The sequence below is a fragment of the Bactrocera latifrons genome, unplaced genomic scaffold (assembly GCF_001853355.1).
Source record: "Bactrocera latifrons isolate USDA-ARS-PBARC rearing strain unplaced genomic scaffold, ASM185335v1 scaffold_6, whole genome shotgun sequence".
NCBI lineage: Eukaryota > Metazoa > Arthropoda > Insecta > Diptera > Tephritidae > Bactrocera > Bactrocera latifrons.
In genome coordinates this window covers 3,103,000-3,126,990 of record NW_017537267.1, presented here as the reverse complement: position 1 = coordinate 3,126,990, position 23,991 = coordinate 3,103,000, and the positions used below count along the sequence as shown (strand labels likewise).

The window sequence follows — 23,991 nt, the reverse complement described above, 5'->3', positions numbered from 1 at the left end:
AGAATTAAAACTATTCAACTTGACCGTTTAATTTTAACATAAAACACATAACTCGCGTTGGTAAACATAAATAATGTCCATATATTAAATTCAACATTTTTTTATATATATTATACATATAATTTTCAATTTTATAATTAATTAATTTGTTTAGACAAAATATAAATATATAGTGGTGCCCATAACAAAATGGCTGCATTGAATGCACAATGCAACACTGAACGGACGCCATCTATAGACGTGTGGAGAGTCGAAATCAGAGTGTAGAGTTTTTTTCGGTTTCCTCGTTTGTCGTTCGTGTCGTTCGTCGTGCAATTTCTCTAAAAAATTTTCATTTTCTCGTCTTGTACGCAGAAAAATATAAAATTTTCGCTTTTAAAACTAAATAAAAATATAAAAAATAGACATAAGACTAAAGTGGACACAATGTGCTATACGTGTATATAAGAATTGGACATTTTTCGCAATTATTTTCATCTGAAAATTGCAAGTGAAAAATCGAAGTATAATTTCGGTCGTTGCCGCAGCAGTTGGTTAAGAAGAACGGAAAGGAAGAGAAGCAAAGGAACATTAAAGAAAAAAGTTCATACAGTGGTAAAAAAGTTTAAAGAAATGTGCGTAACTGTCGAAGAAAAATACTAAGAAATTATCATAAAATATAGAAAACTAATTTATTAGCCGTGTTTTGTGGATACACAGATTAAAAGTAAGTGGAGATGTATTATATTTGAAATCACAAATGAAAAGAAGGAGCAAAAGAACCGCACGGCATAAGTGTATACGCTGTATATGTTTTTTTTTATAAAGAGGATAGCGCGCGGGCAGTGTCGTTAGCTTTAGATTTAGGAATTCTGTACGAAAGCAGCGCGGTCAGCACAGAAAAATCAGAAGCAGTAGTCTATACCGCGCAATACTTCGCGCGGAGCACGCACCACTTGATTGCCATGTTTGGTGCCCCGCCACAGCGCCCCTAACCCCACATGCTAAGAAACTCAGCAAAGCATACAGGCTGTGCCGTGTCTTAGCTTGGCTTCGATATCGCGTTATAACTTTGTTCACTGCTCCACTATCGCATGTTCTGCTTTCTCTGGATTTCTTATTGCCTGCTTATTAAGCATATAATGCCGCTTGAATTTTGGGTGGCTATGCTCCACATCGTTTGTTTTCTTGTTGTCCATTAACGGCCAACGAATATTGCGCGCCGAATATCGACTCGATACAGAAAGCAACAATAGCAAATGATTTATTGATGTTGCCGGAATTTGAATTGAATATGGTTGTATGGTTGTTTTGTTTTTGAAATTCGGTTTCGCATGGTTTTGTCGGCACATGGATATGTCTTTACGGACGTGTGTGGCGCAACAAACAGATAAATAAGCAAAACTTAGAGAAATAATGATCAAGCAGAAGTACAGTAAAATGTTATTCTTCTGTATGAACATAAGTAAACGACAAATGAGAATAAAAAAATAATAATAGCGATTTAAGATTTAAGATGAATATTTTTGCCAAAGAATCAAAATCTCTATTAGACATTAGTCTATTTGCCTAAAAATACTATATGCGTTAAATTTTAAGTACGTTTTACCAGTTTTTTCACATCACCGGTTTCTATTTGTGTAGAATATGACGCAAGCGCACTTGTTTTTAACTAGTTCGTTCTACAAGATTTTGCTTAATTAAATCAGGACTCCTAATGAAGACTTTACAAATGAAGGAGTTACAACTGATGAATAAATTGTTCAAGAATTAATATATACTGCCTCCAATGTATTATTTTAAGTATTTTTTGAATCTCCATGAAATAAATATGCTAACGTAACAGGTTTTTAAGTGTTGTGTTACTTGTTTGTTTCTTTGTATTTGGAAGTATTTACATATGTACACAAACATACAGATGCACATATATTTGTGGGCATCTTTTTTTTATTATTTGCTTATATGCATTATCGTAAAATGGTGTCATACTTAAATTCTTGTTTGTAAAGCCTTAAATTATAGCAAATTATTCAAATGAAAATGCTTATCAGAAACGAATGGACATATTGATTGCACATGCTAAAAATCTAGGGAAGACACACTTTTGAAAAGGAAAATTGATTTTCGCTTTGTGTGTCAAATCGTCTGCATATTCGTATGTAGCATGCTGCCCTAACCACATAACAGTAACCGGCATTTAATTTTTACAGATTAGCAGAGGGGTGGGTGTGTTTGATGGCTTTTTCAAACATTCTTTTCGTCACTGTCGCGCTTGTTGCCCTCGCTCGTAACTAAAAGGTAGGTATACATATGTAAATGTGGGTGGTTGGTGAACTAGGCTGGCTTTTGCCAACAATTTATTTACACTCATCATACCGAACTTCCTGTCGTGTTTATTTCTGTGGAAAAACAGAAGGGTCAGGCTGTGTATACATTGTTGGAAGTATGTATAGGTTATTCAATTAAAGGGTTGGTTTGTTAGAAAACATATTCGTACCTTTATATCATACATAACATGCAAATAGTACAATATTAAATATATTATATGTATATATTTAAAAATATAAAACAAATTAAATTTTTTGTACATAATTAATGGGTACGGTCAATTTTCATTATCTGCATAAATTTTACATTAAAAACCTTACCCTAGAAAATTTTAGCATTAAATAGGAGATATTTTTTTGAATGAATAGCCATGGGAATCACGTATCACCTTAAAATGTGAAAATTTCAAGGTCAAATAATGCAAACAATTGCAAAGGTCACCAATTTTAAGAACCAAATTCCGAAATAAACCATTAATCTTAGATATGTACACTTTTTCGTTATTTATGTAAGTATGTATGGATATACATATGTAGATGTACCTACCTGCATTTCTTTTAGACCAGAGCAAGCCATTTTATGTAGTTGGGTAGTTAAGATAAACTCTTTCTATTTCCTACTCATTTTCCTGCCAATGCAGTCCACGTTTTGCGATGTAAACATAAGTTCATTGAACGCGAAACGCTTTGTAGCAATACGTCCGTCAAAGCACATGTTTGATATCATGTCTGCACAATTGTTAATCTCCTATATGCAATAAGTAGGTATATTGTACTTATGATACATCTGATATGAATGTCACAACACATGCAGAAGGAAGGAAGGCCAAACAGATAAACCCAACATTCATCAATGAAAAAGCTTTTAAGAAAAGAAAAGGTAAAGCTTGTGACATTTTTGCTACTATCAAAAATGTGAAGCAAGTATTAAGCGAGAAAATATAATTTTTTTTACCACGAGAAGTAACCAAAATAGTTCTAAAAAACATTGAGATATTTTTAGCTTCTCTAAACCACATCAGAGTGAGATGCATTGCAATTCGGCTATAATAATACTAATCAACAATAGTAAAACATTGTATAAGCAGACAATGATGCCGAAGATACAATATTTTGTATTAAGATCGGTTAAACTCAGAACTTATGCAGTTATGGATACTTTACGATACCACGGACCTTTATTCGATTAAGGGCTGTCTACTTGACAGCATTCCACCAAATTACTCCGCGGATGTTTTCTACCCATATGACAACAACAACAAACTACGGACGGTTGCCCGCCCCTCTGTCACAGAGTCACATATGTAAGCCCTTCTCTCGTTAAATTCTAGTATTTCGCACAAAAAACGGTGTACTCGTGAGTTAAGATCGCTTAAGCATGGCAATACTTTCATTGCGATAATTTGTTGAAAATGCCGACGTAGTCATACACCCGATTCGATCAGAATCATCACTTTTAGGAAATATATGTTTTTTTAAAGCCTTAAGGAATTTCAATTATCTATAATATAAAGAATAATAATACAATTTACTAGGCAGAATTTTGCCGCTACAACAACAACAATTTCCAAGCCATTTTTTTTAATGTAATCAAATAACATAATATATAATAGATGGATTAATAAGCACGAAAAAAGGTTCAAATTAAGAAATAAAAAATATATAAAGTTCTATTTAAACTCTAATAACGAATATATGAAATAAACACTTACATAATAGTAAGTTACAACATCCAAAATATTACTTTTTTTCTACCAAGGGCCGTTAAGTTCTAGTTAACTTAATCAAGACCCCTTTCGGTGGAACCCATTTTTTTAACCCGAACTTAAATGACAGATGGCTTCTAACTATACAATGAGAAAACTTTCCTAATATGTTATTATTAGAACAGTCGTACTTGTCTCCTCTCCAATTTCAGCAGTATGTAGTAAATGCTAATCGCAGAACCTCCAAACAAATTGAGTTGATAACTTCCAACTTTTAATTCCAATTTTTTTTTATCATATTCAGATTTCAGAAAAATAACTTAACACCACAGCCCTCACAAATTTTTTTATGCGAACATGAGCTATAATCAGAAGCCACCTGGTGCCGGCGGCAGCGGCATGGGAGGAGGGATACCGCCAAATGGACCGAATAATCAGCAGGTTGCAAAAACTTTAGCCGGCATACAACAGCAAATGCAAAATTTGGTTCATGGCCAAAATACCTTGCCCCAATCATCGCAGGCTGAGCTAAATGTATTTCTGCAACAACAACGTTTTCAAAATATGTTGAAGCAGCAGCAATTATTACATTTTCAAATGCAACATCAGCAACAACAACAGCAGCACCAACAACAACAGCAACATCAGCAAAAGGATCGTGGCGGCGGTAGCGTAGGAATTGGTGGTGGCGGAGGAGGCGGTGGTGAACCATTAGCACTCACCAGAACTCCAGCCGCCGCTGAACTCCTAAATAAAACATTTCAACAGCACCAGCAACAACAGCCGAATGGTAGTGCTGGCGCACCTAATGCTGCTCTGAATCAGTTTCAGCAGCAATTGCAGGCGCTGCCAACAAATATCATTCAACAATTACAAACATTGCAATATCAAATGCAACAACATCAACAGCAGCAACAACATCAGCACCAACATCAACAACACCAACAGCAACAGCACCCGGCACAGGCAGCGCAAGCTCAACACCATCCAACACATCAACAACCGCCGCCACCATCACCACAACAACAACAGCAACCTCAACCCTTATTGACAGCACATCAACAGCAACAACTACATGGACAATTCCAACAGCAACAACAAAAAGCAATCCAACAATTCCAACAGAGCTTACGTTATTTCCCTACAGCTGCACCCACACAACCATCAGCTGCACCGCAACCCACACCCAGTGGCAATAAAGGTGGTAGCGGCGCTGCATCAGCACAGCCACCACCCCAAGCTCCACCACCAACCACAGCAATTGGTAATCAACTAAAAGCTCCAAATTTACCGCCTAGCACACAAATCACACCGGTGCCAGGTAATGTGGGTATGATACCCGGCAGTGTGGCGCAACAAGCTGCCAAAAACAGTGCGAGTAGTGTTCCAGTAACCACACCAACCACCGCTGCCAGCGGTGGTGGTGTTAACGCTACCCCAGCTGTCGGCACAAAACAGGCTCCAACGCCCTCCATTTCATTGCTACCGGCCAAACCAGGGACATCGACCGCAGCACCAACAGCCGCACATCAACAAAACAAATTTGGCGCTGGCAAAACATCACCAGCTGTCAGTGCTATACCACCACCATTCCCTACACACTTTCAGAAGCCGTCAGCTGTTTCGTCTAGTGGTAATACTACAGCCACTACCAACATAGCATCAACGGCTAAAGCTGGTGGTTCAGTGCCTACCGGTTCGGCAGCTATGCAATCTAGTGCCTCAACAACGGCTGGATCGAATAAGGCACCACAGCAGCAGTCCGTCAATCCTGTACCGCTTACGAAACAAGCAACGTCAGAACCATTGCCGTTGTCGGCTTCACAACTGCCAGCAACAACTGGCGCACTTATAACTTCTCCGGCATTAACTACCACCACAGCACCAACCACTGCAAGCAGTGCCATTTCAAGTGGTACAGATCAAGCTACAGCAGCACAAAAGGCTATCAATTCAATACCGAATTCGCCTGTGACCACTGGTGCCAATATTACTCAATCTACAAATGCCGATAAGTGTGTGAAGGGCGCTACAACTGAAACGACCGAGGCAGCTAAAGGCGCAGAAAAGTCGAGCGAAGCGTCAGCAAAAGCAAACGACGAGCAATCCCCGGCTTCAGTCACACCAAAGCCAGCTGTAGCAGAGACGAAAACAGAAAAGATTGCTGATTATACAGGTGCCAAAGACACAAATGCTGTTATGTTGGCGGATGCCAAAGCTAAGAAACCGACTGACGCGGAAAGTGCGGCCGAAAAGTCAAACGCTACTGTGGATAATAAAGCGACAGTAGATAGTGTAAGTGGCATTACGGTTGGCAGTGAGGTCAGTGATTTGAAGATAGAGCAAAGCAAGCCACTTGTTGTAAAGGACCAAGACAGTAACACCAAGACCGAGTCTAAGACTGATCAGGGCAACAAAGGAGAAGAGAATAAGGTAATTATAAGGACAAAATTAAGTTGTATTTGAATTGTTTACGAAATCTGTGTTCTAACGCAAATATTGTATTTTAGAACTCGAAAAATTTGGAGTCATCTCTAGAAACAACTGGCAAAGAAGAAAAAACCCTACCTGCAACTAAGGAACCCGAAGATACAAAATCCGTGGAGAAAACTAATAAATCGGCTGCTTTAGCGACTAAAGAAAGTAATGAAAATGCCGAACCTAAAGTGGCGACAGCACCTCAAGATACTGGAAAAACGGATAACACCAAGGCAAAATCTGAAGAGTTTGTGGCTAATTCAGACAGTGTAGCCAATAAACAGATAAGCACAGAGAAGAAAGAAACTTCAAATGCAATAAATGACGCTAAAACAGCAGTGGCGGCCGCAACAATCGCAGACTCGAAACCAAAAGCCAATTCAGCCACAAACGAGGTAGATAAGCGTCAATCAGGGAATTCACATGTAATCGCTGAGAAGCCTAGAGAAGAGAAAATTAAAAATACAAAGTCAGAAAAGGCATCCGCAACAGCTGCTCAAGCAACATCGTCGGCCGCCGATCAATCAACGCAGAGCAGCAACGCCAGCAGCAACAATAATCATGCCACTGCAAAGAGCACAAAAACAAAAGCAGCCGAAGCTGCACCAGATTCTACAAATAGCTCTATCACCGACGCAACTAGCACACCACTTAAGCGTTCAAGTCGTCAACCGAAAACGGCAACCAAATCATCGGAGAAGGCAACGGTTGAGAAGACCGAAAAAGTATCGAGCAGCAGTCGGTCGCGAAAATCGAAGAATGGTGTTAGTAGCAGCAACAGTAATTCCACCGTCGATGCGCCCGCCACACCAATGACACCCAAACCCGAGCAAGGGCCCAGCACCAGCGCCAATGATCGCAAGAGCTCTCGTCACCGTCTCAAAACTATACCATTTCAAAGTCCACTGCCTGAATTGGCATACATCACAAAATTATCAGCCAGCGAAGCTTCCAATTCTCCAAAACCCATGTCCATGGAAGACAAATTAATTGTTTTCTATAAAAATGAATATATGGCGGTGCGCAATGCAGAAGGTACTTTCTATTTATGTCAAACAATGCAAAATGTTTATCGTACATCGCCACGCATTAGTATTCGTTGGCTATCGGAAGATCCGAATAATAGTGGCATTTATATACCTGATTTCTATGATCACACCGACATTGAGTGTGTGCTCACAACTGTCGAACTGAAGCGAGTCGACAAGGGTCATCTCAGTTTACCGAAAAAGGAGCAGGCACGCATAGAGAGCATACTCAAAAAGGCTATTGATGTAGAGAAAGGACTGGTGCCAAGACCTGAACTCACAGAGGAGAATCCCGATGGGCGTAAGTAAAAATAAATATAATACGCGGATAGTACTCCTGACTTTAAACTAACACAATATACTTTATATTCTTTCAGTTGATCTATCATTGTACAAAGATGAATCTCAAATTGAAAAGAAATCTGCGACGGGCACAACTCCCACTGCTATACGCAAATCTCGTCGCAGTGGTAATAATGAAATGGGCACACCAACAACTGCCAAATACAACACAAGCGCCTCTTCATCAGCCACGAAGCGCCGCAAACGGGGTCGTGCAAGTATCACCAGCGGTGCTGTTGGCGATCACGCTGTGAAATCGTCGGCAAAGAAGAGGAAATTGGCCACCAAACGTAAGTCAAAGTCAAAGAAGTCGTCAACTACAGACGAGGAAAACGACAGCAGCGATGATTCTGATGCAGAATATAAACCAAATCAAAAGAATACAGGAACCGCTTCAAAGGCGTCACCACGAGCACAGCGCTCACCATTGGCAAAGGCTAGGGCGGCATCGCCAATTAGTTCAACGACAGCGCGAACTAAAAACCTGCCTTCAAAGGTTCGTATGAACTCATAAATATAGTAAATTTGTATATATGTATTGCATCGTGTTTTTAACCAAAAACAGAGTGCTAAGTGAAACAAGAAAAAATGTTAGCAGCGGTTGCACCCAAACTAGAATATCCTTTCCAAAAAAAGTTTTAAATACAAGAAAGTTTTGATCAACCTGTTTGTACGGCAGCTATATGCTATAAGTGGTCCGATCTAAACAATTTCTTCGGAGATTGTACCGCCTTTTTAAATAAAAATCAAGCCAAATTTTAAGAAGATATTTTACCAAATAAAAATATCTTCCGTACAAGTGCTTGGTTTGGATTACAGCTATGTGCTATAGTGGTGCGATATCGGCGATTCAGACAAATGAGCAGCTCCTTTGGAAGAAAAACGCGTGTTCGAAATTGCAGATCGGTATGTCGAAATTACCGAAATACCCGATTGAACGCGAATACACTTTTATACAAATTTTTCTATTTTCCTTTCTCAATTTAAATGGAAATTATTAATTAACATTGCTTTATTTTTAGTCGATTCCAACGGCTAGCAGTCGTGGTGAACGAGCGAACAAACGCAAAGCAGCCACAGACGGCGCAGCAGCAACGGATACTGCACCAACTCCAACAAAGAAAGCTGGCGGTGTTACAACAAGTGCTGCTGCTGCTGCCACTCCAGCAACCCCAAATGCCTCAAAATCAACCAATTCGAAAAGTAAAAGTATGACAACAAAATCTAAATTATATTTTTGAGTATGTTCTAATAAATGTACATCTACATAGCAGCTCAAGATGGTACAACCGAAGCGAACAATAGTAGTGCGTCGATTACGAAAAAGGTCAACAGCAACAGCAATAGCTCAGTGGAAACCACGAATGTGGTTAGTAGTACAACAAATGCGAGCAACGCAGCAACACCGGAGCAAACCACAGTTACCATCTCAAGCAACAGTGGCGGTGGTGGCAATGGCGGTAGTTCGAACAGTAATCGGCCGACAAGAAGTCGGAAATAGAAACTATAATTAGTTAGGAGAGAGAAATTGTAATTTATGAACAGTAGTGTTATAATGCAGTTATCGCATTCCCACAAAAGAGAATTAACAATTTCAATACGCTCGGAAAACACAGACACAGACACATACTCATACACGCAATAGCACAGCAGCTGCATGAAAAAAAAACATTTGTTTTTAATGCGAAATGATGGCATTTAAAAGAAATCCCTTTAAGGCATGGTGCAAGATGTCAATGCTATCTGTGACGTCGCTAATCTGACCATATAGCAAATCTAGCAATAAATTTAAACAGCAAAACGTTCGAACAAAGTGTACATTAGTTTTAGAATGTATGTAAAAAAAACAGATATAACAAAACGCAGACAGAACTTCAGATAGGACACAGAAGGGGCGTAGAATAGGTATATGCATAAATCGAAATGATGTTGATATATATTAATTTCATTTTTATTAAAAATTTTCTTCCATTAAATGCTATTTATTAGTAAGCAAATGTATTTTTGACACTGAAAAAAAAAACTTAGCAAAAACAATTGCTGGACTTGTTTGGCATTAAATCACTTTCTTTTTTGGATAATTACAAGTGTTTCGGCAAAATATAGTGTTAACCACGTTTTCAAAATGTATATTTCTAATGATTTTAGTTTTTTTTTTTTGTAGGAAATATATAATGTTTATATATTAGTTGTGTGTGTTTTTTCTTTTTTTTTTTACTTTTATGTATAAAGCCACAACAGCTAAGAAAAGCGTTTGGTATATAAAAAAGATAAAATTTCTTTAAATCAACACAATTCGCAATTGTAGGTTAGATTGACGTAGAGAAGAAAGCTATTGACCCAATAACATGCAATACGCATAGTTTGCAAACACATGTAAATAAATACTAATTCCACGTACTTCACACCACTGCTTTCGTTTTCGAATAATGCAAAAAAGGGAGGCGCACAAAGTTATTTACTGTACGAGCGTCTGAATTAAACCTCAAAAAGTGCAGCGTTTTTTGTTTGAAATTTGTTGAAGCTATTATGAGTTACAACAGAAAGTTTTAAATTTCGTTGTATTAAAAAATAATTTATGATTTAAGGTTAATCGCTTAAAAGAACAAATGCAAGTAAATAACAAACCCATAATATATCAAATATAAAAACTAAAACAAAAAATACCAATATGAGCATAGTTGCGTTGCTAATCAAGGGGAAACACTGTTAGTATGTTGAGGCAATATTTATACGGCGATTTAATATCAAAAAAAAAACTTTAAATTAATGCAGGGACGAAATCAATAGTTATTTGTGTATGATAAAAGTACTCATTCCCATTCAAAAAATTGCACACATTTAAACATAATTATGTAAATCGCACATATGTAAATCAGAGATAGAAAAAATGTATATTACATTTTACTTCGGTTCGGGTGCAAATTATTATTGACTCGAAAAATTGAGTAGGAGTGGTATAAAGTGTGAAGCAAGCGTGTAGCTGTTAAATAAACTGTATAGAAAACAGTTTAGCTAAAAACATGAAGCATGAATTAAAATTACATATTAAACTAGCCATTCAAATATCATCAAAATATATTGTAGATTGTAATGTTTTCGAAATATATATATACTTATATGTAGTTCATACAACAATGCACCTAAAATTTGTATGATAAAAATGGCTAAGAGGACAAAATAATTAATTTTAATGCAAATTGATTTACAAAGCAAAAGGATAAGAGAAAGGAATTTTTGACGTGTTGAAAAATGCATTTCTTTTGTAAGAAATTTATGCTAATATGCAGAAAATAAAAATAGGAAAAATATTAAACAAAATATAGATACTTAAACATAAGTGAAACATATACATATGCATAAGGAATAAAATATTTTTCCTTTTTAATTATTAGCAGTGCAGACACGCCCATGTAAGTTTCATTAAACTAGGTTTTAGCATACAAAGTTTCAAACGTATACATATAAAATATTAAAAAGCGAACAATTTAATATACATATTTGGGGCAACTCGTAACAAAACAAATGCAAAAAAATAAAAATACATAATAGTATGTAGACACACACACATAAAGTTGACATAAATGCCGTTAGCAACCCCAAATATATATATATAATAATAACATACGTTATGTGGCAGATAAATCTACAAACACTTTATGCAAATAGAACAAAAATTATAAAAATATAAAGATAAAATTGTCCAAACCCCACTAAATTTACTGTAAAATTACATAATTTCACAGGTAGCATTGCATTTTAGATGCTTCCAAGTAAAAAAAAAACAGACGGAAGCTAACAAAAAAATCAGTTGAGAGGTGCTTGGGAAATTAACATCGGTAATAAACAACATGTTGTTGCAGCGGCAGAATTCTGTCGGGTTGATAGTCCTTAGCGGAATGAACAATCAGGGTCCGTTCCGGTTTCGTCGACCTGACTGCCATGGGACGTCTAATAATCAACATATGGTGCACGGTAGTTGGCAGAGGACAAAATGTTTTGAAGTGAGGAAGTAAATGTCAATGAAATATGCACTTATGTGATGTTGGCCTTGGTAGGACATCATATGCATCGGCCTCTTCTAACATGCTTCTCTTATAAAAAAAAATTCAAAAAATAAACAGACTAGCCGTATAATTATTTACAAAAGGCTAAAACGAGCAAACATTTTATAAGAGCATGCATCTAAAATGAAAATGAAAAAAAAAAAAATAGTGTGCGATACGTTCAATTATGTATACATGGAAAAGCAACGTATTTCGCCTGAAAATAAAAAATCCTACTCCTCTTGGTTTTAGTGTTTTTTCGTTTTAAGAATATCCAAAACAAATACACAACTATGAATAAATTAATTAAAAGAGCAAAATACATAATTCTTAAAAAAAAAGTATAATACAATTAAAATTATTAAAAAAATATATGCATACAATTTAATTTACTATTTAAGTTTAATATATAGGTAACTAAAACAGAAAGGAATAAAATTCATTTTGAAATTCAATAAAAAAAATAATAAAAAGTCTTTTGTTTTACTAGGGGATTTGGTGGTTGTTTAGAGCTTGAATAAACGTTTAGAAGCAGCTTCAAATCAAAATATTCTAGCTGCTAATCTAATCGGCTACGTGCGAAAAATTGTATTCTTACCAAGCCATATAAAGAAACACATCTCAGCAATATATCTAACACTTTTCACCTTACAATTCTATCGAAACAGCTCTTTTACTGAACCTATCGTTATGGTGATGAATTCCTTATGTTTTACAATTATGAAGCCAATTATTTGGTCCAATTTTTTTGCTATTCAACATAGCATGCAATCGAATAAAGAAAATACATATCACACCTATCACTTCATCTCATAAACACCAAATAGAGTTCTTTTTTTTTGTAATTTTCAACAAATAAATCCAAAACGGACTTGGATTTTCATCCGGATAATTATTGTCAGCTAGGCAGCATTTTCAAAATTATTTGAGAAATATTATTTGCTATTACAACAACATAGCTCAACCTATATCTAAGGACATTCAGTGGCTGTCCTGTGAGATATAAATACCTAGAATAGGTTTCTTGGAAACAGGATTTAATATTAAAGTGTTGAAGTCCTAGTACCATTATTTGGGAGATAAGAAGAACCTTCATCGCATTCCGGTTTTAAGCAAAAACGAATTGGTTTAAATTTACACACTTAGTTCTTTTTGATTTATCATATCAGAAACCGGTTGCAAAAATACGAGTCCATTAGCTGGAATGACCGCTAATAAATTTAATATCATATTTTCGCAAAACCTATTTGTTAAATGCATATTTGGCTAAAGGTACAGATATGATACTATTTACATAAATATTTAAATTGTATGGAAACCTCTTTATTGGTGAAATAGATATTATAAACCAACGTAAATTACCTTCATTTTTAATGTTGTATTTTGGTAAATACTTTTTTATTTGCTTTTTGGACGCCATCATTTGGGTACTGCACTGACTTGTACATTATTTTATTCAGCAATATTAAAAATATCCATTTCTATTTAAAGTTTATTATAGCTTAGCTAGTCTGTTGTCCACCTGTGTGTTCATCATTAATTTCCGTGATGGTCAATGAATTGTTAAATTCACTGGCTACATTTTCAAACTCATCAGGCCCCGCTTCTGCGTCATGAAATTGCTCGTCTGGATTAGTAACGCCAAGTTCTTTTAATATGCCGCGTAAACGACGAATTTCACGATGTGCATCGTCTAACTCGTGCTCCATATTTTCAAAAGTTTCCGTCGGTATGGGTTTATCACCTAATTCCTCGCGTATAAAATCTAACGGATTATCTGGCCTCACGCCAGCTTGTAATAATTTTTTAAAAATGTCATTAAGCTTGTCGGTTATACCGCACTCGCGCAGATATGCATGACGTATATCCTTTTTCGCTTCAGATGAGAGCTCTTCATTTAAAAACACTTCCATAATTTTATTTTATTAAATAAACTAAATTAAAAACTTCTTTGATCGATGCTGCAAAAATGTGATGAGGTTAAAAAATTTAAGAAAATAACTGTAAATATATGACAATGCTGAATTGTCAAAAAGTGCAAGTCGAACAGTGTTGGGCAATGCATTTTATAAAACAAAGTCAGAATTATGTAAGGTGTACACTTACCTGTTGGAATAGATTTGATTTTAATCAATCATTCACACTACACATGATTAATTTTATTTGGTCAAATGATTACATACTTTAGACAAGTTATACTTTTGTAACAATTTTATCTATTGCAACACTTTTCAAATCTTATAGATGCGCTCTAATGTACTTACTTACAATATGTTGGTTATATATTATATGTGTGAATTTGTAACTCTTTTAGCGAATGTAAGTGCTTGCAGCAATTTACAAATATTTCAGCTTTTGTAACATATGCTTATATAATAATTAAACATATATTTTCTATACGTATAAACTAAAATTGGGTTTATACAACTGACTACTGCTCTGATAGTGATTTCTTTATTTGTTTATTTTTTGTGAACTTAGAAATGTATGAATAATATATAGATGATCGTGCTCAGACATTACTGAATAATTTTTTTTTTTATTTTATACTGCGAAAAAGTGTATGGTTACTAAAATGTGCTTACTTATGTATACTTGTAAATTACTTGTATAATAGAATTTATATTGTAGGTACATAAAAGGTTCAGCAAACATACATATGTTTATGAAATACTATGGGCCCTTCCAATAATCGTTGAATGTAACAAACATTTTGAATATAAATTCATTCAATAGTATGCTTACTTCACACATTTTATTTGGTCTTTTTTAGCTTTGTGTGTCATATATTATTTATAAAATATAGTTTATTATTTAAAATTATTGACCCATCCGCATTTTAGGTTTCATTTATGGTACGTTTTAACATTTTTTGGAACGGAACAAATACAATTCACTATCATTTTGTTTAATGGGAAGGCCCGAAGTATTCTCTTCATATCATTTATGATCATTATATACTTTTATTATTACATTTCACTTCGTTTTATTTATTCTTATAAAGTAAACTACATACGAATATTTATTAAATTGATATTGTGTTTATTGTTGTTGTCGTCATAGAATATTCCTTAAATATGTCTCGAATAAAGCATTGTCCATTATCTGCGGGCCATTCATTCTAATATACATATGGTATATTATACTATATAAATAATCCCTAATTAAATATAAAAAATGTGTGTTTCATATATATTCATGTACGTCTATGTATGATAACGCAGAAGTATATGTACGCTTTTCAATAACTATATTACAATGAAAACATCATAAATACATACAAAGTTCTTTTAGTTCCTTAATTAAAACATTACTAAAGTTTTAACAAAATTTCATAAAAGGACTCATACAAAAATAATCAAATGTCAATATGAAATTCTCTGGTTGAAACAGCGCTCATATTACGTAAAGTCAATCTTTTAGCGGCATTTCGAATGGGAATGGGTTTTAATAAAAAACTTTAGCCATTTTGTTTCTAGTTTTTATAAATTCTGTAGATTTGTAATAATTTTCCAATTTTACAATTAGTGCCACACAATACACGCTTTTTGGTGTGGATAAAATGAAAAAAATTAATATAAATGAAGTGTTTTTAATATTTATTATTTGAAAATCAGAAGCATTTTGAAGCTATGTCTTTTCTAAATCAAAGTTTAAATAGTCATTAAAATATACAGTGGCTGAAAACGAACGAATGGATTTGATGGTGAAAATCGACTGTCCCAGTTTTTTGTCTTTGGGACGATGGTTGCTATGAGAGTCGCATTATGAAAGTTCTTTCCAAAGCGGGTTTTAATTGATCGGATCTTTCTAACTATGCCAAATACATCCTTTAATTTTAAGCATTAATGTTTACTAGACCTTATATAAACATGCATGTTCTTTGTATTATTTCAATATGAGCACTTATTTGATAGTTTGGATTACTATATTACCATAAAAATATTATCGACTTAAATAAAATAAAATATAAACGAAAACTATAATGACCAACTAAAAAGATAAAATATAAAAATTTGTCATTTGCAGACTTTCACGTCCCACTGCATGTACGTACTGTGGCTCCCTTGCATAATCAGACTGGAGTCTAATATTAATATTCTCCAAACATAAAAACAAAAGAGAAGAATGTGTTGTTTTCGCTTTTATTTACACTTCATAATTCTATCAAACAACAAATATCCCTTATGATAATTTAATTTGCTTAGAAAAACATAAATAACTCAATTTTCTGCTGTTTTTAAAATGGCTCTAAAAGGAAAGCAAACTTTCTTGTAAGGCAACAAAAATAAAATTTAATGGCGAAGATAAAACCATGCGTGAAATCGCTGAATTGATAGGAAGAAGTATATTCACAGTGCATGATGATCAAGAGGTTCTACGACGAGCTCAGATTTGCCAAAGAAGCAGAGAAGGTCACTGTAAGACATTATCTGTACGAGAAGAGGGTCCTTTCTAAAGAGAGTCACAAAAGACCCTTTCAAAACGGCAAAATAACTGAAATATTATTTCAATATTCGAAATAAAAAAGATTTTTGCCTAAATATTGTTCGTAATACGTACAAATACGACCACTATGGTAGAATTGCCAGAAAAAAACTTTCAATAGCTTTTCAAATAATACCAAAAAGCTGCGAAATGCAAAAGAGTATTTATTAAACTCCGAAGCCTTTTGGAATCATGTACTTCCAGTGCAGTTGTGTACGGAGAATTTGGGTAGCATGAAAAATGTTGCTTTCTCTACTAAGACAATCGACAAACAGCGAAAAGAAGAAACGACTGGCGCGCTGATGTTAAGTCCGCTATAAAGGCGTAAGAGTTGTCTACGTCAATTAAAAAAAAAAAAAAAACTAAGACAACGACCGCAAGCACAAATCGAGTGGTGCAAGGCTTTGGTTGATACACAACTACCCCAAAATAATACAAACACCAGCGCAGAACCCTGACCTCAATTTAATGGAACATTTGTTGGAGGAATTAGCTAGTTTGGAATTCCTTTGAGTCAGCGCTACATCAAAATTTGGTCAAATCTGTTTCAACGTGATTACAAGCTTTTCTGGATAATAAGGGATATGCAACTAAGCTCCTTTGTTTTATATATGTATGTATTTAGTGGCGCTATTTTCTCTTGTCTGATTATTCGTTGAGCACAAAAAATTTAATTGTTTTCGTGTTTTTGTAAATAAAAGCGAAATACTACACATTATTATTTTTATATTTGAAGCCCTCTAATGTTAGAAAAATTCCCGTCCAATTATGCGATAGAGCCATTGTGTATACATGTATAGGATCGGCATTTGAGCTCGCTCTCGCAGTATGCTAGAGTGCACATACTTATGCTGAATTAATATTATACACATGTATGTTTATAATTTTGCACAACTACAAACTACCGTTAGAAATAAGTAGACCTGCAACTAATTGCACCTTACATTACCGCCTAATAATGCAACACTCAACACTTTGCTTTTTTTTTTTTTTTGATAGCTTTACAGTATTTTTACAATGTTTCATGACATTTGCCAAGAAGTTGATAGTTTTTCTATGTTTTTTTTACTTAATGCTTAAAATAGTATAGTTTTTGAGTAGAGCAGTTTAAATAGGTATTTTTTGTATTGTATGCTGTTCGTTTTGTACATTCAAAAGATTTGTCTTTGCTTATGCTTCATTTGTTAAAAAAAAAAAAAAAAATTAATTAAAGTGGCAATTGGTACATAGAGTGTTTGTAACCGGCCCGCTGGCATATGCTTGGTAACGGGCATGTGCTCCCTTATTTACCTTAAAACTGCATACATATGTATGTACTTTTGTAAAGTGGTTACTTGAGTGCATGATACGAGTACGGTTTTTATTATTTTATGTTGTTTCGAGGATATGCCAAGTGTTTTGCCAACGATATATACGTACATGTAAGCAGTAGTTCCTCCAACAACGCCATCTTCACCTTCAATTCATCCGGCAAATGCTGCTCCTAGTCGCGGGCCTGCTTATGGCACTCTTATGTCGCTATTGAGCGAAGATGGTGCTTCATCGGGACTGGGTGAATCGTCGCCGTGTGGACGTATGCGAACTACGGCACGCCTAGTATCCTCATCACGCTGTGGCATATACAGACCGGATGGGCCTGAATAGCAGGTTGTATTGTTACCGGATAGGCGCAACTTTTCCGTTTCACCATTTGTGCTTTCAGTGAACAGTTGACCCAGATTGAGTTGTGGTATATCATAGAAGATCGTCAGCACAAACATCATTGCAATGAGACCTATGGAGTGTGTGAAATTTTTAATACATACATATTATATATTATTTGTTTTTATAGTGCATATGTATGTGCGAATGTAAATTTGTATTTATATAATATAATTGTTTACGCACCACAAATCAAATAACCGCTTATAAATATTTTGTACATGGAACGATTGCCAATGGTCACACCTTCGCCAGGTATATAATCACCTAAGCCAATAGTTGTCAATGAGATGAAACAATAGTAGAAAGCGTCCAAAGCACCCCAGGCGGGTTCAATGAAAGCAAAAACTGCGGTTGGTATAGCAAAGAATAAGACGATAACAAGCGTAGCTGAAATAAGAAAATCGACACTCAATTACAGCTCTGTCCAGCAAATTAAAAGATTACACTCCACCGCATGTCGCACTTACCCACAATGCTTAGATGCAGTAGTCGTATGTTGAAGGGCTGATAGAGATGACCCAATTTCGAATTCAAAGTGCCCAACAACCAGCTTGCCGGCACCAACAGCCGCTCCACCATCGCACTCAATAGCACCAACGTGAGTGGTATACCAATGGCCGCATAAATTATGCAAAATATTTTCCCCGTTTGGCTAAGTGGCGTTACATGACCATATCCTGCGCACAGGTAAAATATTTTGAATATAACAATAAGTACATTATAATACGGAGCTCGTATATACTTACATACATAATAAGTGCATTTTATAGACACAAAAATAAATTATACAAGAACAAAGGTGTGTGTGTAGACAAGTGTATTGTCGCTTACCGATTGTTGTTATCACGGTGCTTGAGAAGAAGAATGCCTGACCAAAGCTCCAGTTCATTTCATTTGTTGCATTGCGTAACGGTGATATGCCTCGATCGTTGGCTGTTATCACGGCTTCGAGGAACTCTTCGAGGTCTTCATCTACGTGCAGGCAATATATATGAAATAATTTAATCAATATTCTTTGTATTAATTGAGAATACAAATTTTTAATCGAAATAGCATTAATCGAAGCATTTTATACAGGGTGGTTAATGGGTACATCGTCTCTTTATAAGGAAGATACTGTTGCAAATTTATCGCTGATGGTTCGAGGCGGAATCTTTAAGCTTTTTTATATTCAGTAACTAACCTCCAGAGATGATCTAATGGCTGATGCCCAGAGCATACTAAAATTGTGGAGGGAACACTTCTCCAGCCTGCAAAATGGCAGTACCGGTATAACAACAGGAGATGGCGAACCCGATTCCCCCAATTGATTACGATGGAGCAGACGTTTTATTGCCCGACCACGAGGAAGTTCGAATAGCAACGAGTCTGTAGGAAAAAAAGAACTGATAAAAAGCATACATCAGCTTCTTTGTAGAATATAGTCGGATGTAAGCATGTCCGACGATTGGAATTGCAGTGTGCTCTGCCCAATCCATAAGAAACTAGACCCCACAATCTGCGCCAACTACCTTGAGATAGGCATCCTAAACATTGCATGTAAGGTTATATCGAGTGATTGACTGAACTGGACCTTATCAATGTGTTTTCAAGGTTGGAAAATCAACAATTGACGAGATATTTACCATGGGCTAAAGATTAGAAAATACTTGTGAAAAAAGGATTGACCCCTCTTCGCCGATTTCAAAGCTGCTTTCGACAGCACGAAAAGGAGCTGCCTTTATGCCGATATGTTTGTTTTTGGTATATCCGCCAAACTAATACGGCTGCATAATTAGACGTTGAACAATACCAAAAGCTCCTACAGGATCGGGAAATAGCTCTCCGAGGCGTTCGATACCAAATGATTTTTCAGAAAAGGGCGGCTTCTTCAATCAACTGCTGGAGAAAACAATTCGAGCTACAGAATTAAATTGAGAAAGTTCAATCTTTACAACTGCTGGCGTACGCCAAAGACATCGATATCTTTGGCCATGACAACCGTGCGGTTTGTTCTGCATTCTCCAGACTGGATAAGGAAGCGAAACAAATGGATCTGGTAGTAAGCGAGGGCAAGACAAAATAGCTCCTGTCATCAAACAAACAGTTGTCGCAACTGAGACTTGGCTCTCACGTCACTGTTGACACTCAAAACGGCGAAATCGAAAATTTCCGCTATCTTGGAACCAGCATCAATATCAACAATAATATCAGCCTTGAAATCAAACGCAGAATCACTTTTGCAAACAGGTCTTACTTTGGTCGGAGTAGGCAATTTAAAAAGTAAAGTCCTCGACGAACAAAGACCAAACTCTGTAAGTCCCTCATTATTCCCATCCTGCTATATTTTGCAGGCGCGTGGAGAGCTTATGAGTCGATGAGTTTTCGAGAGAAAGGTTTTGCGAAAGGTTTATGGTAGTGAGTTATACGGCGACACGACCTAGTTAAACGAATAAAGAGAAAGCGGCTGATCTGGCTGGGTCCAGATGGAAGAAGGTCTTCGATTCTGTACCCGGCGGGGGGAACAGTCTGGAATTGGTATCTCGAATTGGCGCCAAAAAGCAAAAATAAAAAGCGACTGGAGTTCTATAGTTATCTCGACTATAACCGCGTAAGCGGTGTCTACGCGAGTAAAAAAGCAGAAAATATGCTATAGTGACTCTATCTGAAGACTTTCTTCGGAGATTGCAGCATTAACTTGTATTTCAGCAACATTCTATATTGATCCGATCAAACCATTTCCTCGGACACTGTCGACGATCGCTCAGTTTGTATAACAGCTATATGATATAGTGGTCCGACTTCGGCGGTTTCGACAAATGGTAAGATTGGGATGGGTTCAAAATTCGATACCTCAAAAACTGAGCTCTTAGTGCATTCAGATAATTTTTATATGTAATTAATATACCCTCTGACGCTTCCTTTTGGGTATTAAAACATCGTAGCATACTTTATATACTTTCTTCAGGATTTAAAAATGAATCTTTGACTGTACGCTCATTATAGAATCGTAAACTATGCATTTCATCAAATGATGATCTTTAAAAAAGTTGTTGTGTATGAGCCAAAGAATATTTCTAAGTTGATATGATTAATTTTTGACTTATGAACAAAATGAATGAAATGACGCAAAATTAATTGAATATTTATGTAATGTCTTATTTTTTCGATCTATTATTCTGGTATCAAATCATACATTCTCTAGAGCAGTAAGAAGTTGCCCTCCTTAACTACATATATCTACATACATTTTCGTCATCTTTTGGGAGTTGAGCTTCCACAAATAGGAATGTGCAAAAGACAAATAATTTCACATAAATAAAATTTACCCAATATTTGTGGATACTTCAGCAGGAATTCGGTGCGTTGTTGCCACACAGCGCTACGCAATGACTCCTCCATCGGCGTTTCGGCAATTTGAAAGCAAACACTACCGATTGCTAAGTACACACAATAAAAGAGTGCGAAGCAAAATAAACGCAAATTTTCCTTGCGCATATAGGAGTTGCCGCACTTTTTGGCGACACCACTGCCACACATAGTAGCATAGGACTCGTGGTTCAGGTTGGCATAACTTGGCGTACATGAGGGACCAGGCAACAACACGATGGAGCCGAGGCTAATGCCATTATTGAGACTGAGCGTAGATTGATTATGTGAAGCGTGCGACGTTGATTGCTGTTGGGACAGGCTGCTTAAAGGTGCTGCCGGCGTGTTGGAATTTTTCGGTGGCGTTACATTTAATGCCGTATCTGAGATTGAGAAAATACGAGTGGTCTGCTGCTTTTGTTGACCAAACTGCGTTGGCGCCGCTGCCCGTGTTGTTTGACCCTCGGCGCGTACAAGGACGTTCGGCAGATATTCCTCTAATGATTGATTGCACTTGTCCAGATCCTCGTAGCCATTGCGGCGGCGAAATGCTGTCGTCGGCAACATCACACATTCAAGTGCTGCGGGCCACGGTGTGAGGCAGTATGTAAAGCAGGGAAAGCACGTGCCACGCCAATATAAACAGTACTTAAACGATTTAACACTTTATTGACGCACTGTTTTTTTTTCTACTCTACCTTCGCTCATAAGCGTATTTGCAGAAGTGCTGTAAAGTGTGCTCGTTCGTCTAAGTAAGTGAGTTTACTTAGTTACACATTACTTGACAGCAGCGGATGCGATTTATGTATGTTTTACCGTTGCGCAAAATCACATCAATGTCACTTCATTCAAAAATTCGATTTACACACGTACGCGCAGTTTTCATGAAAAATGATTTGCATTGTTGGAAAATGCCAGACGCCCTATATATGTTTGTATGTGCGTTCACCACTTTTGATTGTAATTCTTAACTTGCGATCTGCTTGTTAATCAAGCTCAGCAGTCTTTCACTCATCAACTGAATTCTTAAATCTGAGATTTGAAACACGAGCTGATTACTTTAGTTGCAAATGCATTCATACATACATACACACGTACATACATATATGCATACATAATATGTATATAATACATACATATCTATATAAATACAAAATTTTGCTGCGCGAAGCACTTTGTCGCTTTATTTATATGCTCAGAAGCATATGCATATGCATTTGCATGTCAAAATATTCAAATATGAATACTTGCAGACTTATCTAACAGATGAGTGAAGATGCCTTAATTGTAGCTTGCCGTTTGAATCATATCAATATACTCTTCTTTAGATAATACAAATTTAAACTCATTAGCATTTCATATTTATATCTCCTTTAAAAAGTAACGGGTGATCCAAATAGAAATAATAGCCTTTTTTTTGGCAGATCACAAATGAGTCGTGTCAAGCTGTCAGGTTATTTTAGTTCAACATTCTCTGGCATTTAATCATGGAAAAACTTGAATCTGAACAACCTTTATAAATCATTAAACTTTATTACGGAAATTCACGTTCCATAAAGAATGTGTTTCGCGCGCTTCGCTCATCTTATGGTCAATATAAATGGCTTACCATCACCCATATTGAGACTCAGCATTTATTATTGGATAATTTTCGAGCAAATATATCACGTCCAGAACGCAGTGATAAAAATATAGCAGCCATAGCTGAGAATGTACACGAAGGGGTTTGTAAACAAGCAAAATTGCCGCAATTGGGACAAAGAGCAACGTAAAGAGATTCATGGCTGCCATTTCACTCGGAAAAAACAACGGTTTGATGTGGTTTGTGAACCGTCAATGGTGACCATTATCGCGCTGTTCGATGCCTGAAAGTGAAGCTCGTGATCTCGTGGCTTCAAGACGGCGCCGCTTCCCACACAGCGCATCAATCAATGAATTTGTAGAGAGAACACTTGGGTGAGCGGATAATTTCACGTGTTGGGGCAGTCGATTAGTCACAGAGATCATCTGGCCAATTACGCATGTCATCGCCAGTTACCAGTCGCAATGCTCGAACGAGTCATCGAAAATTGGACGGATCCCCAACTGAGACTTAGCCTTGAAAGGGATAATCTTCAAAAAATAAATGCCAAAACTGTTCCTTCGAATGATAATAAATATTTTCCATTAAATTTGAAATTTCTGTGCCTTTTTTTATGTAGGGAACCTCGAAATACCCTTACTACCCTAATTACCCTTTATTTAGGAAATGGCTAATATCACGTAGAATAGAACAACATTATAGTGGTTACAATTACTTGTTATTTTCGGCAGTTTAGATGAAGAAAGTAAGCTAATATCGTAGTTTTAAAAAAACTTTTTTATCAATTTCTTATCCATCATAAATTTGAAAATTTATGAAATCAGTATTTAAAATTCTCAAAACACGCCTTTTTCTACTAGTCAACATAAGTTTCAACGGATAATATCCGCAATTGTAAGAGTGCTTGGGGAGGCGCAACTAAAGAGGAACTTCCTTCTATGGCAAAAGGTTTTATCATAACAC

The 23,991-nt window shown here is 36.1% G+C and overlaps 3 protein-coding genes across 5 annotated transcripts; 1 reads left to right on the top strand and 2 right to left on the bottom strand.

Annotated features, from left to right (window-relative positions):
- Positions 1-290: 290 nt before the first annotated feature.
- Positions 291-10,048, top strand: LOC108974912 (flocculation protein FLO11-like). 3 transcript variants are annotated; one of them, XM_018943021.1, is made up of 6 exons: positions 291-614; positions 4,317-6,445; positions 6,523-7,819; positions 7,896-8,356; positions 8,883-9,069; positions 9,132-10,048. In XM_018943021.1, exons 2-6 carry the CDS (start codon positions 4,370-4,372, stop codon positions 9,359-9,361), a joined length of 4,251 nt encoding a protein of 1,416 aa, XP_018798566.1. In that variant the 5' UTR covers positions 291-614; positions 4,317-4,369; the 3' UTR covers positions 9,362-10,048. The 3 variants fall into 3 exon arrangements, with proteins under 3 accessions (XP_018798566.1, XP_018798565.1, XP_018798567.1); XM_018943020.1 differs by having other exon boundaries at positions 291-706; XM_018943022.1 differs by having other exon boundaries at positions 292-706; positions 9,135-10,048.
- Positions 10,049-13,264: 3,216 nt separating this feature from the next.
- On the bottom strand, positions 13,265-13,901 carry LOC108974913 (C-Myc-binding protein homolog). The gene has a single exon (XM_018943023.1). It carries the CDS (start codon positions 13,817-13,819, stop codon positions 13,409-13,411), a length of 411 nt encoding a protein of 136 aa, XP_018798568.1. The 5' UTR covers positions 13,820-13,901; the 3' UTR covers positions 13,265-13,408.
- Positions 13,902-14,043: 142 nt separating this feature from the next.
- Positions 14,044-22,449, bottom strand: LOC108974970 (potassium channel subfamily K member 1-like). The gene is made up of 5 exons (XM_018943130.1): positions 21,407-22,449; positions 18,930-19,070; positions 18,566-18,775; positions 18,282-18,485; positions 14,044-18,168 (listed from the first exon to the last, which is right to left on the bottom strand). The coding sequence occupies exons 1-5, from the start codon at positions 22,011-22,013 to the stop codon at positions 17,894-17,896; spliced, it is 1,437 nt and encodes a 478-aa protein (XP_018798675.1). The 5' UTR covers positions 22,014-22,449; the 3' UTR covers positions 14,044-17,893.
- Positions 22,450-23,991: the final 1,542 nt, after the last annotated feature.

Excerpts from the sequence above, each read along its gene's own strand:
- LOC108974970 (XM_018943130.1), bottom strand. The coding sequence starts at position 22,013 with ATGTTGCCGACGACAGCATTTCGCCGCCGCAATGGCTACGAGGATCTG. Across the intron at positions 19,071-21,406 it reads GAAGTATCCACAAATATTGG|ATGAAGACCTCGAAGAGTTC; the intron begins GTAAATTTTATT and ends GCCTGCACGTAG. Across the intron at positions 18,169-18,281 it reads AAGCGGTTATTTGATTTGTG|GTCTCATTGCAATGATGTTT; the intron begins GTGCGTAAACAA and ends CACACTCCATAG.
- LOC108974913 (XM_018943023.1), bottom strand. The coding sequence starts at position 13,819 with ATGGAAGTGTTTTTAAATGAAGAGCTCTCATCTGAAGCGAAAAAGGAT.
- LOC108974912 (XM_018943021.1), top strand. The coding sequence starts at position 4,370 with ATGAGCTATAATCAGAAGCCACCTGGTGCCGGCGGCAGCGGCATGGGA. Across the intron at positions 6,446-6,522 it reads ACAAAGGAGAAGAGAATAAG|AACTCGAAAAATTTGGAGTC; the intron begins GTAATTATAAGG and ends ATTGTATTTTAG. Across the intron at positions 9,070-9,131 it reads AACCAATTCGAAAAGTAAAA|CAGCTCAAGATGGTACAACC; the intron begins GTATGACAACAA and ends ACATCTACATAG.